This window comes from Sapajus apella, unplaced genomic scaffold, assembly GCF_009761245.1.
Source record: "Sapajus apella isolate SASKATOON/1434 unplaced genomic scaffold, GSC_monkey_1.0 scaffold2, whole genome shotgun sequence".
NCBI classification, from domain to species: domain Eukaryota; kingdom Metazoa; phylum Chordata; class Mammalia; order Primates; family Cebidae; genus Sapajus; species Sapajus apella.
In genome coordinates, this window is record NW_022436942.1 from 86,488,271 (window position 1) to 86,504,945 (window position 16,675).

Consider the following 16,675-nt stretch of genomic DNA (forward strand, 5'->3'; position numbering starts at 1 on the left):
CATGTTTAAGGGCAGAGAGCCAGAGCTCTTTCTGGAATGTTGTATACCTCGGCAGGATCTTTTGAGCATGTTTTAAGCAGATTCTGAAATTAGGGAGTTAAAGTGGGAGCTCTGAGCCATCCCTAAAGAGAGGGAGGCGAATGTGCCCTTGTTGCTGGTGACCCCAGAACAAGGCCTCTGGGCTGAGAACAGGAGAGAACGTTTTCTTTCAAAAGCCATCTTGACAATCCAAGTCCGTTTGGCTGCAGCACCAAAGGCAGCTTTGATCTGCTCGCCAGTGTCCCTGTCGGGAAAAGGATTAGGGTCCTTCCAGAGGACAGCAGAGCCGGGCTGCCCCATATGCTGGCGGGTTGTACAGGCTGCACTGACAGGAAGGGACAGGAGGGAAGGCTGGGAAGAAGGAGAGAGCCACCTCCCATCTCCCCTCTCAACACGCGGATGCAGGCTTGTTTGGGTTTTCTGCGGGTTTTAAAACACAGAAGCAAGGAGATGGGCTTTCTTGGGTTTGGGAAGCTAGCAACTGGGGCAATGGATGTTTTTGCGTTGTGAGTGTATAGCATGTTCTTAGCTCTGCCCTCACGTAGCATAAGCGCTTGGAGGATCTTCGCAAAGAAAATATTCAAACAGCAAGGAGGCTGCTGGCGGTCCTTCTGTTGATGTCAGGGATGGTTCAAGAACCCCGGGAAGCGAGGGGTGACATGCTGCACTTTCCTACCTTGGGGTCGAGCCTGTGACCCCCCCGGTATTCAGCAACTTAGCTGGCTGATTCTTCTAAATCAGGAATCTCAAACTCAAAGCATCTGCGGGACAAGGGGGTAGCTGCATGGAGCATGGGAGGCTGAGGGTGGGATGACAGCAGCACTGGGGCTGCAAGTCACCTCTTCCCATCGTCGCCACGTGGGGAGAAGGCCCGAGTGTTGCCAGTTCGTCCCATGTTCAAAGACAGGCTGGAAACCCAGAGACTCCCCAGTTTTTAAAAACTGAGTTTCACTTTATAAATATTTTTTTAAAAAACACTGTGGGCCAAGCAAAACCCATCTGAGGCTGAATGGAGCTCCAAAGTGAGCAGTCTGTGATGTCAGGTCTGAACACGTGCAGGGCCCAGAGCCATGTCGTTTACGCCCCAGTCAGTATCACCGCTCCCCGTGCCGAATCTCAGTAGGGGGCCAGAGAGACCCGAGCCTTGGAACTGGGCTCCCACCCAGTGGGGACAGGGTGGCAAGCTTATTCATTCTGCTAATTCATTTCACCTGGAAGAGTGAATAATGAATACTTTCTTCCTAGCTGAGAAAGAAGATGACGATGACAAGATAGTGTCTTTGGTGATCAATTACTAAAAGTCACTCTCCCCCCAGATGGGTCAAGATTATCCAAAAATCTGACGAATTTGGGAATAATAATGTGGCAGGGCACCGACTCATTGTTTTTGAGTAACATGAGAAAAATGGCTTATCTCGTTACGATTGTTTCCAACAAATTAATAAACATAAGCAGGCAAAATCTCTAAGGGAGAGATGAGGAATTTAAAAGACGAAGGTATCTTGCTTACATTTTATTTATTTCAATGAAACAGTTTTATTTTGACACAGTTAGAATCTTACAAAAGAGTTGCAAAAATAGTAAAAGGAGTTTTCATATACCCTTCACTCAGGTTCCTCAAATGGTGAGATTTTACCATATTTCCTTTCACCTGAGTTCCCCTCCACCCCAAGCTGTTTGAGAATAAATTGCAAGCCAACATAATGCCACTTTCTCAGTAGTTCTGAATACATATATTTTCAAAATCAAGATGTTCTCTTATATAAGTTCAGTACAATTATCAAAATGAAGAAATTGACATTGCTACAAAACTATTAGCTATTTTTGAGACTTGCAAATTTTGTCGATGGTCTGAAAAATGTTCTTCATAGGAAAATAAAATTTCCAATCATGTGTTGCCTTCAGTTTTGTGTATCTTTAGACATCTTTTTATCCACAAATCTGGAACAGTTCCTTCAACTTTCCTCTTAATTCATGACCTCAACATTTTTGGTGGGTATAGGCCAATTACTTCATAGAATGTACCTTAGACATTTCCCCATGATTAGATGCAAATTATGCAAATTTTTGCAGAAATACGAGGGAATCAGTATTGTGTTCTCCTCCATTGTGCTTGTCAGGGACGGTTCTCTGTTGGCCCCATTGCTAGTGATGTCAGTTTTGATCACTTGGCTAAAGCACAGCCTACCAGCTTTCTCCACCAAAACCTACTGGCGTTTCCTTTGTGATTCAGTGAACAACTTGGGGCTAACTTGTTGGAAGACAATTTAAGATGATGCGACTCTCCTGTTATTCATGAAACTTTCACCAGCTGGTTTTAGCATCCACTTGTGATCTTTACCTGAATCAGTCACTCCTGTGAATGTTGTCAGAGATCCCTTTGGATAATATCATAAGGAAAAACTGTCCCTCCAAGGCCGGCGCAGTTACTCACTCCTGTAATCCCAGCACTTTGGGAGGCCAAGGCAGGTGGATCACCTGAGGTCAGGAGGTTGAGACCAGCCTGGCCAACGTGGTGAAACCCCATCTCTACTAAAAATACAAAAAATTAGCTGGGTGTGGTGACGCATGCCTGTAATCCCAGGTACTCAGGAGGCTGAGGCTGGAGAATCACTTCAATCTGGGAGGTGGAGGTTGCAGTGAGCCGAGATTGCACCACTGCACTCCAGCCTGGGTGACAGAGTGAGACTCTGTCTCCAAACAAACAAACAACTGTCCCTCCCCTCTGACTTTATGACATTATCATCAAGTCACAGATTCTTATTTCATTGAATGGTTTTATAATCTTTTAACATCAGTATTTATTCTGATGCTCAAATTATCTCAATTTGTCCAGTGCTGCCACTCCTGCATCCTTTGGACATATTCTAAGGACTCTTCATCCTTTTAGGACAAAATAAGATACGTGTTCCAGGTTCTTCTTGTATTGGTAATGAGAGAATTTTCCCAGCAGTCCTGGCTCCTTTTAGTGAAGAATGGTATTTAGAAACCAATATCTGGGTGCTAGATGTGCACAGTGCTCTTAGGGTGTCACTGAGGACAGAGCTAGGAGACACATCTATGTACGTACGCACACATACATGTGTGTACACAATCTACGTCTATTTCCCTATCTGTGTATAAATTATAAACTGGAGTTCATGTACGCCAACCCTATTCTAACGCACTACGGGTTTCATTTTGGCCTTACCCCTTTCTGTGCTAGTGATCCCTCCCTGACAGTGATAAACAGGCTTCCAGGTTCACAATATATTTCTTATCTCCTTGATAAGAAATGTACAGAAAGTAGTTTCAGAGTTGCTAACTCATACTTTTGTCCAAAACAAATTTACTCACTATCATTCACTGTTTGTCTCTGATTCTCTGTTGTCTTTAGCCTCAGGATTCATAGCCAAAATATGTGTCCAAAATTACTTGGATTAGTTTTCCCTTACCCTCCTTCAGTGTGGTTTTGATATTCATCTGAAATACAATTAAGTTCATTTCTTTCCATTTGTAACTAATTCAGAGTTTTTACTCATCCTCGTGGACATTAATATCATATGTCAAACATTTCCATGATTCCAAAGGTCAGAAGTAAACCAAAAAGCCACACCCTCCATCTCTTCTCCCCATCATCAGCCTCCTTTATTTCTGCCTGGGGCTGTTGATGACCAGCCTCATAGACTGTGATTTCTTTTCCTGTATGTGCATATGTGTTACATGAATGAACAGACACACAGACATTTTCTTATCTTCCTGATATTGTTTGGCTGTGTCCCCACCCAAATCTCACTTTGAATTATAATAATTTCCATGTGTCAAGCGCAGGACCAGGTGGAGATAATGGAATCATGGGGGTAGTTTTCCCTATATTGTTCTCAGGGTAGTGAATACGTCTCATGAGATCTAACAGTTTTGTAAATGGGAGTTCCCCTGCACACACACTCTTGCCTGCCACCATGTAAGACAGCCCTTTGTTCTTCCTTTGCCTTCCGCCATGATTTTGAGGCCCCCACAGCCATGTGGAACTGTGAGTCCATTAAACCTCTTTCTTTTTAAAATTACCCATTCTGGGGTATGTCTTTATTAACAGTGTGAAAACAGTCTAATACACTCCCCTTCTTTCTTAGCAGAAGTTAGTTTACTCAGATAGCCTTCTGCACTGTGTCTTTTCACTTAGCAGTATATTTTGGAAAGCACTCCATATTGCTTCACACAGATCATACTCCTTTTATTGCAGCTCATGCTACTCCACTGTGTGGATTTACTGTAGTTTATTCAACCATTTTTCTACATAAGGGTAGGTAGGTTGTGCCAAAATATCTTGCATTTAAAACCAATGTTGCAATACATGATCTTGTGTGTGTGTGTTTTCTAATCGCCAGAGGTGTATCTTCAGAGTAGATTCCTAGAATTGAGATGAAAGAGTCAAAGGAAAATGCAAATGTAACGCCAGTTTCCCTTCCAGAAAGGCTGTAGCACTTTTCATTCTCAGCAGCAATATACTAAGAGTGCCTCTTACCCGACGACTTTCCAACAGTGTGTGTTAGACTTGGTAATTTTTGTCAGTCTTATAGGTGAGAAGTGGTATTTGTTTGCAGTTTTCATTTGTATTTCCCCATGAACGAGGCTCAATAGTTTTAAATATATATAAAAACAATTTTAATATATTTTTGTGAATGTCCATATCATTTACCTATTTCTCTCTCAATTTTTAAAAATCTTTTTTCTCAAATTTCAAGATCTCTATATTAGGGCCATTAGCCCTTGTAATGTGATGTATGTGCTGCAAATATTGACTTCTAGCTTGTCATTTTCCTTTTGACTTTATGGTATTTTTGTGATGCAAATATTATAAAAATTATATAGGCAAATTTATTATTTTTAAAACTGCATTTAGATTTTGAGTCATCATTGTGAAGCTTTTCCTACACCCAGGTTATGGAGGAATTCATCCCTGTTTTCTTTCCTGCTTAAAAGAAGTGACTTCTTTGACTTATGTTCCAGACCCACTTGAAGTTTAATCTTACGGATGGCGTGGGTGTGGATCTACCTTTTTCTTAACGGCTGTACGGTTGTCCCAGCATCAGTGATTTAAAAGTCAACATTTGCAGCAGGTGCAGTGGCTCATTCCTATAATTCCAACGCTTTAGGAGGCTGAGGTGGGAAGATTGCTTGAGCCCAGGAGTTCGAGACCAGCCCGGGCAAAATAGTGAGACCCCCATCTCGATTAAAAAAAATTATAAAGAAGAAAAAAAGATCTATGTTTACCTCAGCATTTGAGATGCTACCTTTATCACTGACTAAACTTCCATATGTTCTTGGGTTTATTTATGGACTTTATTCATTGGCCTGTTTTGCTATTCATGTACCACTGTCATTCAGTACATTTTAAACTCATGCAGATTACTAATAAAATACCCATTTTACTCCTATAGGTAATTCACCAGCATTCTGTTAAGTTGAACTCTATGAAATTGCCACCATTCAACGTATCTTACTCTACCGAATTCTGGTTTTCATGTTTCAACCTAATATAAGTATATGCATAATTCATGGACCATGTAGAATCATTGAATAACTTATTCCAGAAATAATATAAAAATTCTAGGGCCGGGCGCGGTGGCTCACGCCTGTAATCCCAGCACTTTGGGAGGCCAGGGCGGGTGGATCACGAGGTCAAGAGATCGAGACCATCCTGGTCAACATGGTGAAACCCCGTCTCTACTAAAAATACAAAACATTAGCTGGGCATGGTGGCGCGTGTCTGTAATCCCAGCTACTCAGGAGGCTGAGGCAGGAGAATTGCCTGAACCCAGGAGGCGGAGGTTGCGGTGAGCCGAGATCGCGCCATTGCACTCCAGCCTGGGTAAAAAGAGCAAAACTCGGTCTCATTCGGGTCCCGTAAAAAAAAAAATCTAGCCAAGTGGACTTCAGAATTTCTGCCCCTCGTTTCTAAATGGCTTACAGACCTGACAGCTAATGAGGAGCCCATGAATAATCCTGTGTTTGTCTTTGTCCTTTCTTTCTTTTCCCCCTTTTAGTGATAGAGGGTCACGGGGTCACAGACAACATTCCGAGATTCTCCTCGCTGCCACCTTACCTCCCTGTGAGCTACCACGTCCTCAGAGCAGAGACCTCCTTCTTCCTGAAGGAGGCCAGCCAGGACCTGCTGCGGAACTCCAGCCTGCGGGCCCGGGTGGAATCCTTCTTCACCTACAAGACCAAGCAGCCCCCAGTCCTGAATGCCAGCTATGGACCCTTTTCCGTGGAAAAGGTTGTGCCTCTGGACTTGATGCTGACTTCGAACTTTTTAGGCCCAACCAGTAAGTTTAGTTTTGACTGGAAACTGAAAGCCCACATCCTGCGAGATCAAGTCTACCTGAGCCGGCCCAAAGTGCAGGTTCTGTTCCACGTCGTGGGCAGGGACTGGGACGACCAGAGCGCCGGGGACAAGCTGCCATGCCTGAGGGTCTTTGCTTTCCGAGAGACCAGAGAGGTGCGGGGCAGCTGCCGGCTGCAGGGGGACCTGGGGCTGTGTGTGGCCGAGCTGGAGCTGCTGTCCAGCTGGTTCAGTGCCCCGATGGCGGTGGCCGGGAGGAGGCGGCCCGTGGACCAGCCGGAGGGGACCCCTGTGGAGCTCTACTACACCGTGCACCCAGGAAACGAGCGAGGCAACTGTGCCGGGGGTGACTTTAGGAAGGGCAACGCCATCCGTCCAGGAAAGGACACGCTGGAGGAACCCACGTCCCACCTGCAGAGGATCGGCACCGTCCGCCTTCATCGGGCCCAGGACAGCGCCCAGCTCAGCCAGCTGCGTTTGGATGGTAACGTGGTCATCTGGCTACCTTCCAGGCCGGTCAAGCAGGGAGACGTGGTCACGGCCTACGTCACCATCTCCAGCAATTCCTCCGTGGACTTCTTCATCTTGAGGTAGGTGCCCGTGCCTGCCCCTGCTCATCTTTGGCATGCCTGCTGTGAGACTGAGTTCTATGCTTGGCAGATAGGCATTCAGGAAGCGTCGATTTTCACTACCTTTGGCAGATAGATATTCAGGAAGCATCGATTTTTACTACCTTCAGGGGCCTGTGCGCATTAGCAGGGGAAGCCAGGTTCTACACCTGCCCACTGTGGGTTATGGAGGGAAGAAGAGGCAAAGGGTGGGCAGAATTTATATCCGAAAGGAGCAAGACAAGCATAATCCTCCCTCTAGAACCTTCCGTTATCCTCACGCCTGGAGACCGTTTCTGCTGTGGTTGCTTTGATGAGATACCATTTGAGTTGCGTGATTGAAAGTCCGTGTTCAGGAAGCCCAAGAAAAGGCAGAGGAGGGATGACGTGTCACCTTGGGTGTATATATGAAAAGAGCCAAGCATAGTACCCTTTTTCTTAATTAGATGGGATTAACTGTTGCCAGTTAGTGTCTGGGGGGCCTAAGTGCATGGGTATAGCTTCGCAATAATTAAGCAAACATGACCAGCATTAAACTCTTCAGCAAAGGTATTCCATCTTGTAAAACAAACAAAGCAGCAGAATAATCCACCTACTGTCACCGCTGCGAGTTCAACAGACAGCAGCATCAAAGCTGTAACAGGGCTGCTCTTCACTCTGCATAATGATTCTAAAATTTGGTACAGGAGCACATATTTCCTGAGGATAATTTATACTGGGGCAAAATTCAGTTAAACCAAATCCTCTTAAGATGTGGACTAGAATGTCATAATAATGAAAAAGTTGTTTGTTTGAAATGTGTTTAAAAAAATAAACGGAATAAAGATAAGGTTTTTTTTTCTGCTGTAGTTAAGAAGGAGGTAGGTAGTAATTGTAGCTATGCTTTGGTTCTTGCTAGAGTATAGCCTTAATCACATTTTGAATGAGTTCCCTCAAAAAATATTTGCAAGCTGGAATGACAGCACATCATACCGTAGTTCACTTCTGTTTATCTTTTGTCATGACTATAAGGATGCTTATTTTTAATGTTCTTTTTTTGTTTTGCTTGCTTTTGTTTCTGCATTTACAAAAAAGTTCAGAGATTTCCATTAGTTTCTCATCTTACTCGTTCAGATTCAAATAATTGTCTTCTGAAATGCGCATCTTGTCATTGCCTTTATTTTTCCTTTCGATTTTTAAGTGGCATAATTTTGCAGATCCTCAGTTGCCAGTGTTTTTTTGGACATGCTTGGAGGACTGTTAAGACATCCCTTTCAACAACGTCATGAAATCCTACATCTTTTATGAGATTTACTGTACCAGGGATTCTCATTTCATTTGCATTGTGAACCTTGGTGGTCTGTGAGGGACTTGCTGACATCATGGTGGGGAGGGACGGGTCTCGCTGTCAGTGAATCGGCGGCTTATTGAAAGTATCACGGCATTGCCACTGAGGGGCCAGGAGAGCCAATATTCAGATAAAAGGATCTGGATATTGGGTTTGCTTCTGCCTGGCTTGGATTCAAAGAGGTACTGCTCTGGGAAATCTGAATTTAATTTTTGGTAAGTCCCTTTGCCCCCTGGGTTTCTGATCAATAATGAAATAACTGCATCTATCTCTGGCTTTGGAAGCTGGAGACAGAAAGACCAGGGAACCAATGGCATGCTAAGTGGTTGTAAAATTTTGGAGTGATCATCTTCCCCCTTGCACTTGGTTAACGTCCGTCTTCAGAAAATACAGGCTCCAGTGTCACCAGGGTGAGCGTGAGCCAAGCCACCTGGGTCCCTAGGTCTAAGGTGCACAACCTTCCAGCTGTACCCAAAAGGGAAGCTTTAACCAGGCTCTTCAGAGAGGAGCATCTGTTTTCTGAATTTTTCATCACAAAGATAGGCATGGTGGTGGTGAACAACCAGCTGATCTCAATTCTGATCCTGTCTCTTCTACTTACAGACCAACCTCCGCATGCCTCAGTTTCCTCCTCTCTAAAGCAGATGCCATTGTAGTACCTGCCCCCATGGGGTTGCGAGGACTCAGTGGGCTAATATTTATTTGCAAATTGCTCATAACCGTGTCTGGTGCACTGAAAGCTCTCTGTCAATATTGAATATTACTAACAGGGCTGTTTTTCAGCATCCATCAAACCTTCAATAAGCACTGAATTCTACCTTCGTAGTAAAAGGACATTGTGTGCTGTGTAAAACAACTCCCAAGTTTATTCTCAAAACTGTATTATTCCCATCGTACTGTGATTTTGTTTAAAGAGCGGTGTCTTTGTGTAATGACAGGAGCACTTGTAGCACAGAGGGTGCCGATGGCGTGGTTCTGGGGTGTGAGACGTAGTCACATTTAATGGCACTGCTTGATGTGGTCAAGTGCAGCAGCTGTGTTTCCTTCCTTCTGATCTTTCCCATCACAGATCAAAGTCCTGGGGAGGGAAGATCCACCTCACCCCTGTTCACCAAGATACGGCATGTGTTACAGGTTTCCTTACCTCAGATTTTAAATTTGAAGCAAATTTCCTAAGGGCTAAAAGCAGTCACTCATGGGAGAGTCTGAGCAGAAAACATTCCCCAAACACAGGTGCTAATGCATGTCCTTGTGTCTCAGGCGTGTCAGGATTCAATGAATAGGGAACAAATAAATCATCTGGAGACCCAGCTTTGAGGTTCATTCTTACTCTGAAGATGGAATTTCGCTATTTAAAAGGGGACATGATGGATGCTGTACACATTTCGGAGCCTCGGCTTAATTCGAGTTGCCAAAATGATCTGCAGGCAGCAGTGTGTCAAATGGAATTTTGCTCTGTGTGGAGTCTCTCTGTTTCTCTCCTTCTCTTCTCTCTCCCTCTCTCCAATTCTCCCGTTTTCCTAACATGATTGAAGGTACTTCTTTAAAAAAAATTAAGCTCTTATGTTTTTAAATAATTATCAATTTGTAAGAAGTTACAAAAATAATGCAGTGATTTCCCATAGACCCCCCTCCCAGCTTCCACTGGAAGTAACGCCTTATAGAGCCATAGTGCAATATTGACACCAGGAAGCTGGCATTGGCATAACGTTATTGACCAAACTAAAGCATGTTTAGACCGGAATGTCGGTTTTAGGGCACCTTGTCTCTTTCCAGCTTATCTGTGACTGAAGACATTTCCAAAGGCAAGGAAGTTCAGTTGGAATAATTAGTTCCGTAGAACGCCTGCCTGAGTCTCTCTGAGTGTCCGTTAGGAAAAGATGGGCTCAGTTTGCTTCTCCTGCTTTTTTAGGGTGTACAGAGAACTTCCTTCCAGGGCAGAGATGCCATCTTTTCAGGCTCTCCGATATGTTGTGTGTTTCTGTATCATCAATTCAACGTGCAGGTATCCAACCCTGGCCATTTGCCGGGCACTGTTCTACAGCAGTGAATGAAACAGACAAAACTCTCTGCCCCAGTGAAGCTTACGTTCTAGTAGGCAAGATAAAAATAATCAAACTGCATGCGCGCCAAGAAGTGACACAGCTGGAGGGCGTAGTTAGCTCAGCCTCCAAGACTGCAGGCACGCCCTTCTTTCTGAATCTGGTTTTTGTCAAGAAACCATTTGTATTTGGGCACCATCTGCCTTAAGGTGGACAACATCTGAGAGGCCGTCAAAGAGCTTAGCCGCAAGGCAGCAGGTAAAGACAGAGTCCCTCGAATTCCATCCTGCGTAAAATGAGCTTTATGAATGGCAAACTCTCCAGGATGGGCAGGAGCTCTTCCATATGTTGGCTCACAGCTGTGCACAAGAGATGCACAAGGCTAGATGCCAAGTGCCGTGGCATTGCAGAGTGTACACAGCGTTGTGTTCTGTTGTCATTCAGTTGTTCTAATGCTACAAGGAAAAGTCGTGTTCTCTGTTAGCATACCTCTAACATTCTGAGAGCACCTACTAATCTTGCTTTTTTGGAACAAAGACAGGTCACTGTTTACAAGCCTTCTCCTTTTCTGGCTGGAATTGTAAAACTTTGTTCTGTTTTCATTGTTTATATTTACAGTTACTTTCTTTTGATAGCCCAAATACAAAACAAACAGTGCTTTTCCATTTTCACTGTGGATACAATATTTTTTTTTCATTCATTTGGTAAATATTGTCTCAATTAATATGTGTTGAGCCCTGCCCATTTGCCAGGCATTGTTCTACAGCATTGAATAAAACAGGCAAAACTCCCTGCCTGTGTGAAGCTTATGCCCTAGTGGAGGAGGATAAGCATAATCAAAAGTGGGCTGAGTGTGGTGGCTCACACCTGTAATCCCAGCACTTTGGGAGGCCAAGGCTTGCGGATCACCTGATGTCAGGAGTTCAAGACCAGCCTGGCCAACATAGGGAAACCCCCATCTCTACTACAAATACAAAAATTAAAAAATAGCTAGGCATAGTGGCAGGCCACTGTAATCCCAGCTACTCAGGAGGCTGAGGCAGGAGAATGGCTTGAATCTGAGAGGCAGAGGCTGCAGGGAGCCAAGATCACACCACTGATCCCCAGCCTGGGTGACAAGAGTAAAACTCTGTCTCAAAATAATAATAATAATAATCATCATCATCAAAATTACCAAGTGAATATGATGGGTAGTGATGAGTGGCTTAGGAAAAAAATTAACAAGGGAGGAAGAATGGAAAGTGCTGAGAATGCAATTTAAATAAGGTGACAGTCAAAGCAGGCTTTGCTGAAAAAGTGGTGTTTGAATCAAGCATGGTCTTGGCAGGGAAACATGTGCAAAGGTCCTGGGGTTGCTTGCTTGGTTTGTTTCAGGAACAGTAAAGAGATAAATGTGGCTGAAACAGAATGGAAGATAGGAGAGGTGGGGGGGGGCGGTGAGCTCAGTGGGGAGCCAGGATTCACGTCACTCAGGACTTTGTGAGCCACTGTAAGGACTTGACTTTTGTTCCAGGTGAGATGGGAATGACTGGATGGCTTTGAATAAGGAATGCCATGATGTAACTTATTTTTATGTATAGCAGTAATCTAGGTGAGAGAAGAGAGGACAGCAGCAGCAGAGGTGTGAATGAGTGTGCAGATTCTGGATTAATTTTAAAGCTAGGACTGATAAGATTTGTGGGCACCCTTGTGTGAAGAAGACACAGAGCGTCAGGATGTTGGGGATGAAGCTCAGGGCAGGTTTTCCCTTTCTAGATAATGTATTATAATTTTAGTTTAATTTAAATGTGCTTTAATGCTTAAAATCATTGTTTCAAAGAAAAAATATTCAAGAAGCAAATAATGTAAGAAGATGTACACAGATGTGGCAATAATAGTGAAGTTGGTATGAGTCTTGAAGTTTGGGAACCAACACTGTATTTTTCCATTGCAGTAGCTTTAGGAGTCCACGTGGTTTTTGGTTATAGAAATAAAGTACACGGTGGTGAGGTCTGGGATTGTCGTGCACCTGTCACCAAACTAGCGTGCATTATACCCAGTAGATAATTTTTCGTCCCATAACTGCTTCTTGCCCTCTCCCCTTCCGAGTCTCCAATGTCCATTCTGCCACTCCGTATGTCCCTTTGTACCCATAGCTAATTGCAGAGATGTGGAATCAACCTAAATGCCCATCAGCCAGTGAGTGGATAAAGAACATGTGGTGTATATATATCATCCACCTCTCTCCAGCTGCCTTCACTATGGCTGCTGGTTAGATCACAGGAGACATCCACCCAGGACACAGAGTGTGGGATCACCAGGGTCCATCGCTGGATCTTTTCTATTGAGAAGTTCATGGGGGACATGCAGGGAGGCCTTGAATGGTCTCTCCTCAGGGCGAAACCCAGGGTGCTCTTTGCACAATGGCATCACTGACAAAGCTACGGCATTTGGAGAGGGTGTGGACTTCTTGGAAATTTTTATGGGACTAATAACATACATGGAAACTTGGCATGAACCTTCTTTGCAAGATCATTTTCACAATGGACGCTTTTCTGTGAGCGAAAAAGAAGCAGACTGGATTTTGTTTGCAACTCCACAAAGTGAATTCAGAGGCAACCCTTGCTTTATAATCAAATTAGTTCATAAGACTCAAAAGTCAAGGTGTGGAAGATGGAATCGTTGTTTCTTGTAGCTATAATGTTATTTTGGAAGCCTATTTTAGAAAATAAAAAGTAAGGCTGGGCACGGTGACCCAGGCCTGCAATCCTAGCACTTTGAGAGGCCAAGGTGGGTGGATCACGAGGTCAGAAGTTCGAGACCAGCCTCACCAAGATGGTGAAACCCCATTTCTACTAAAAATACAAAAATTAGCTAGACTCAGTGGTGGCTGCCTGTAGTCCCAGCTACTAGTGAGGCTGAGGCAGGAGAATTGCTTGAACCCAGGAGGCAGAGGTTGCAGTGAGCCGAGATTATGCCACTGCACTCTAGCCTGGGTAACAGAGCAAGACTCAGTCTTGAAAAAAAAAAAAAAAGAAAAAGAAAATAATAAAATAATTACCAACATAAATGAAAAACAGATATGCAGATAGGTTTTACTAGTACTTATAAGCGTGTCTGCTCATAAGGGTAAGTCCTTTTTCCGTATCTCCACTCACTGCTGTATCCCCAGCCCTTGCTGTATGACTCAGCACAAAATAAAGTCCCAGTAAACATTTATTGAATAAATGCAAAATCAAATGCCTAATATCAAACCTATTTCATAAACATTCCTTTTCATGGATCTTTTCTTTCATAACTGAGTTTTATTGAAATACATATCAGGATTCCTTAGAGAAAACACAAGCATCATTTACTTTTCCAAGGATGTTTAAAATATATTGACAATGGAGGTCCTCAGTTCTGAAAATTCCCACTGCCATCTCAGTGTACCTCCGTGCCCCTGAACACCTCAGGATGCTGAGGATGGGACGACTTCCCCATGACTGCCTCCCAAAGCCTAGCTTACGCTAGCTGACAGAAGCACCCTGCTGTGAAAGTCAGTGTGTGTTTGACTCAACTTGCAGGTTATAAGTAAGTAGGTCAGTCTTGACCCTGCAGGTGATGAAAGCGAAGAACTGGGGGATGGGGTGTGAACCTTTGGCCTTGTCGGTAAGCAACAAAATCGATACCTAAAGAGCAAAGGTGGTGATCATTCATCCTCTCCAATTTAAAGTAAGCTCACTTAATTGAAAAATGTGATTCATGGACATGGAAGGGATTTGTTCTCTACTTGTAACCAATTCTGAACCCCGCATAAAGGATGCTAAGAGAGCCATAAAGCATCGTTCCTGACTGGGAGATTAGACTCTGCTGCTAACATGAATTTATGCATAGTAAATAGACACATCCCCATGTCGCAATGCAATGAAGAGAGATGCTTAGCATAGGAACTGGCTTAGTCTACGCCAGGGTTTCTCAACCTCAATATTGGCATTTTGGGCCAGATAATTCTATTGTGTCGGGCTGCCTGGTGCATGGTAGGGTACCAGGCATATCCCTGGGTTCTACTCAACAGACAAGTCCAGGAGCACCTCCACCTCTGCTCCAGTTCTGACAACCAAAATGTCTTCAGGCATTGCCAGGTATTCTCTGGAGGACAACATGAGCCTACACCCTTGATTTGCAGAGAATATAGATATCTGGATGGTCTGTGGCATGTGGGCCTTGTGATGGTCCTCAAACATGACCGAAAATAGAACAGCAATTTACATCGCTTTTCTCTCCTTTGCTGGGTAGGTTTTGCATGTCAGGACTGATCATGGAGCCTTCAGGACATAAATCCTAAGAGATTTTTTTTTTAAGTAAAATACTGTGAAATAAGGAGGTAGTCCTCCCTCAAGAACAAAGATGGAATGAAAGACAGACTGTTCTGTGCCAAGCATGCAGTCTTTAGTAGCCCTTGCTTTGCAGGGGTGTACTCACAAAATAAGAGAGCAAGGAGCTACTCTCAGCTGCAGCACAGAACGTGATGTTCTTTCCTAGCCAAGCGGTATGGGGCCTCCTGGTTCATCAGTTCCATCCTGCATTGACTGGTGGATGAGGCCCAGTCATTTTATGAGTAACTAACTCTCCCCCAACCAAGCCAACACCATGCTGCATGTGCATAACAGCCACATATGGCCTCACCACGTTCCAATTAATAAAAAGGATGAAGGGTGGGTGCGGGGAAGAAAGTCTTTGAAGAAATGTGCTGTGATTTATGCAAGAATATTGAGAGAAGTATTATTTTTCCAAACAGGATGAGGTTTATAGGTGGATTCATTTCTAGAATCTCACTGTATGTGAAGGAAATTCAGGTGGAGTTGAAAGACTGGCGTTTTCGTGTGGTCCCAGCCACTCTGGAGGCTAAGGTAGGAGGATTGTGTGAATCCAGGAGTTCAAGTCCAGCCTGGGCAACATAGTGAGATCCTGTCTCTTAAAAAAAATAAAAAGTGGCTTTCACCTCTTTTAAATGGACTTTGGGAGGTTAATTCATTGCAGATTAAACCTAAGTTTCTAACCAGCTCAGGGCAAAGGACAGAGTCACAGATTCCCACGGGAGGGTGAAAGGTGGGATTCATGGATCATGCCTGTCCTAATGGACGAAAGCCAGTCATGGATCCTCAGAAGTGAGTTTCCTACTTATGCAAGAAATATACACGATTACAAAATATATAAATCCTCACAACAGCTTTCCTTTTGATGGCTGAATAATATACCTCTGTGCACAGATCACCTGATGAACGAATGAGCAAAACGTGATATTTCCATGCAATGACATATTATTCAGCCATGAAAGGAATACACTACTGATAAATGCTACAATATGGATGAACCTTAAAAATATGAAGCCAAGTGAAAAGCAAAAAGCCAGACACAGAAGGTCACGTATTACTTGACTCCATTTATATGCAATGTCTCGAATAGGCAAATCCTTAGAGACAGAGAGCAGATTAGTGATTGCTAGGACAACGGGAGACGGCATGTGGGGAGGGACAGCTGGTGGGTTTGGGGTTTCTTTCTGGGGGATAAACACGTGCTGAAATTAGGTAGCGGCGATGTTTGCACCACTTCATGAATATACTTAAGTACTGACTTGTGTACTTGACAAAATGATATCCCAAGAGATGATGCGTGGCATAGAAAAGGCTGCTGACCTTGATTTTTCTTTACTGTCTGTAAACTAACGACACATTAAACATTGAGCCAGTCTTCAAAACTTTATCCTGCAGATGGTTTATCCATTGGGTGGCCGCATGTTTTGCTTTGCCCATTCCTTAACAAGGGTTTTAGGGCCAGGCCACTGTTTCTAATTTATTATTATACTTAGTACTGTATAATATCACATTTAGAAGCCTCTTCAACGTTTTTGATTAGTGAGAATGGCCAAAACAAGGACCAGCCAACTTCCATCTGATACGTGGGTTGAAGGTGGCTAACCTCAGTGCGTATATGTCTGGCCAGGGATATAGGTGAGGGAAGCTCCTGGGGGGAGGGAGAGGGGGAGTGGTAAGGGGATATTTGAAAGGGCCTCAGCATTCCCCCCACCATCATCTCCATTAGCCAGACCCTCAGGCCACCCAGATCAACACGTAATCTTATGAAGACACTATATCCATAATGGAAACCCTGTTCTGATGCAAACTCTCCACCTGCACACCACGGCCAGGCTTTTGTACATGCCCCCAACCCCTTCCCCTTGGCACTCACCTGGGAAGGGCCACAATGAATGGCACTCACGCGTGTGCCCTGCTGAAGGGTGCAGCCACATTACAAGTCCCCTCGATTTCAGACATGCCAGAACCCAAGACCACAGCAACCAGAGTTACTGTCT

General features: G+C 44.0%; 1 protein-coding gene across 1 annotated transcript in view; it reads left to right on the plus strand.

The window, feature by feature from the left end:
* TMEM132C (transmembrane protein 132C) overlaps positions 1 to 16,675 on the plus strand; it is a 431,755-nt gene that overhangs the window by 148,289 nt on the left and 266,791 nt on the right. Inside the window, exon 2 of the mRNA XM_032244139.1 lies at positions 6,066 to 6,954. Coding sequence (XP_032100030.1) covers positions 6,066 to 6,954 — 889 coding nt within the window. The remainder of the gene's footprint in view (positions 1 to 6,065; positions 6,955 to 16,675) is intronic.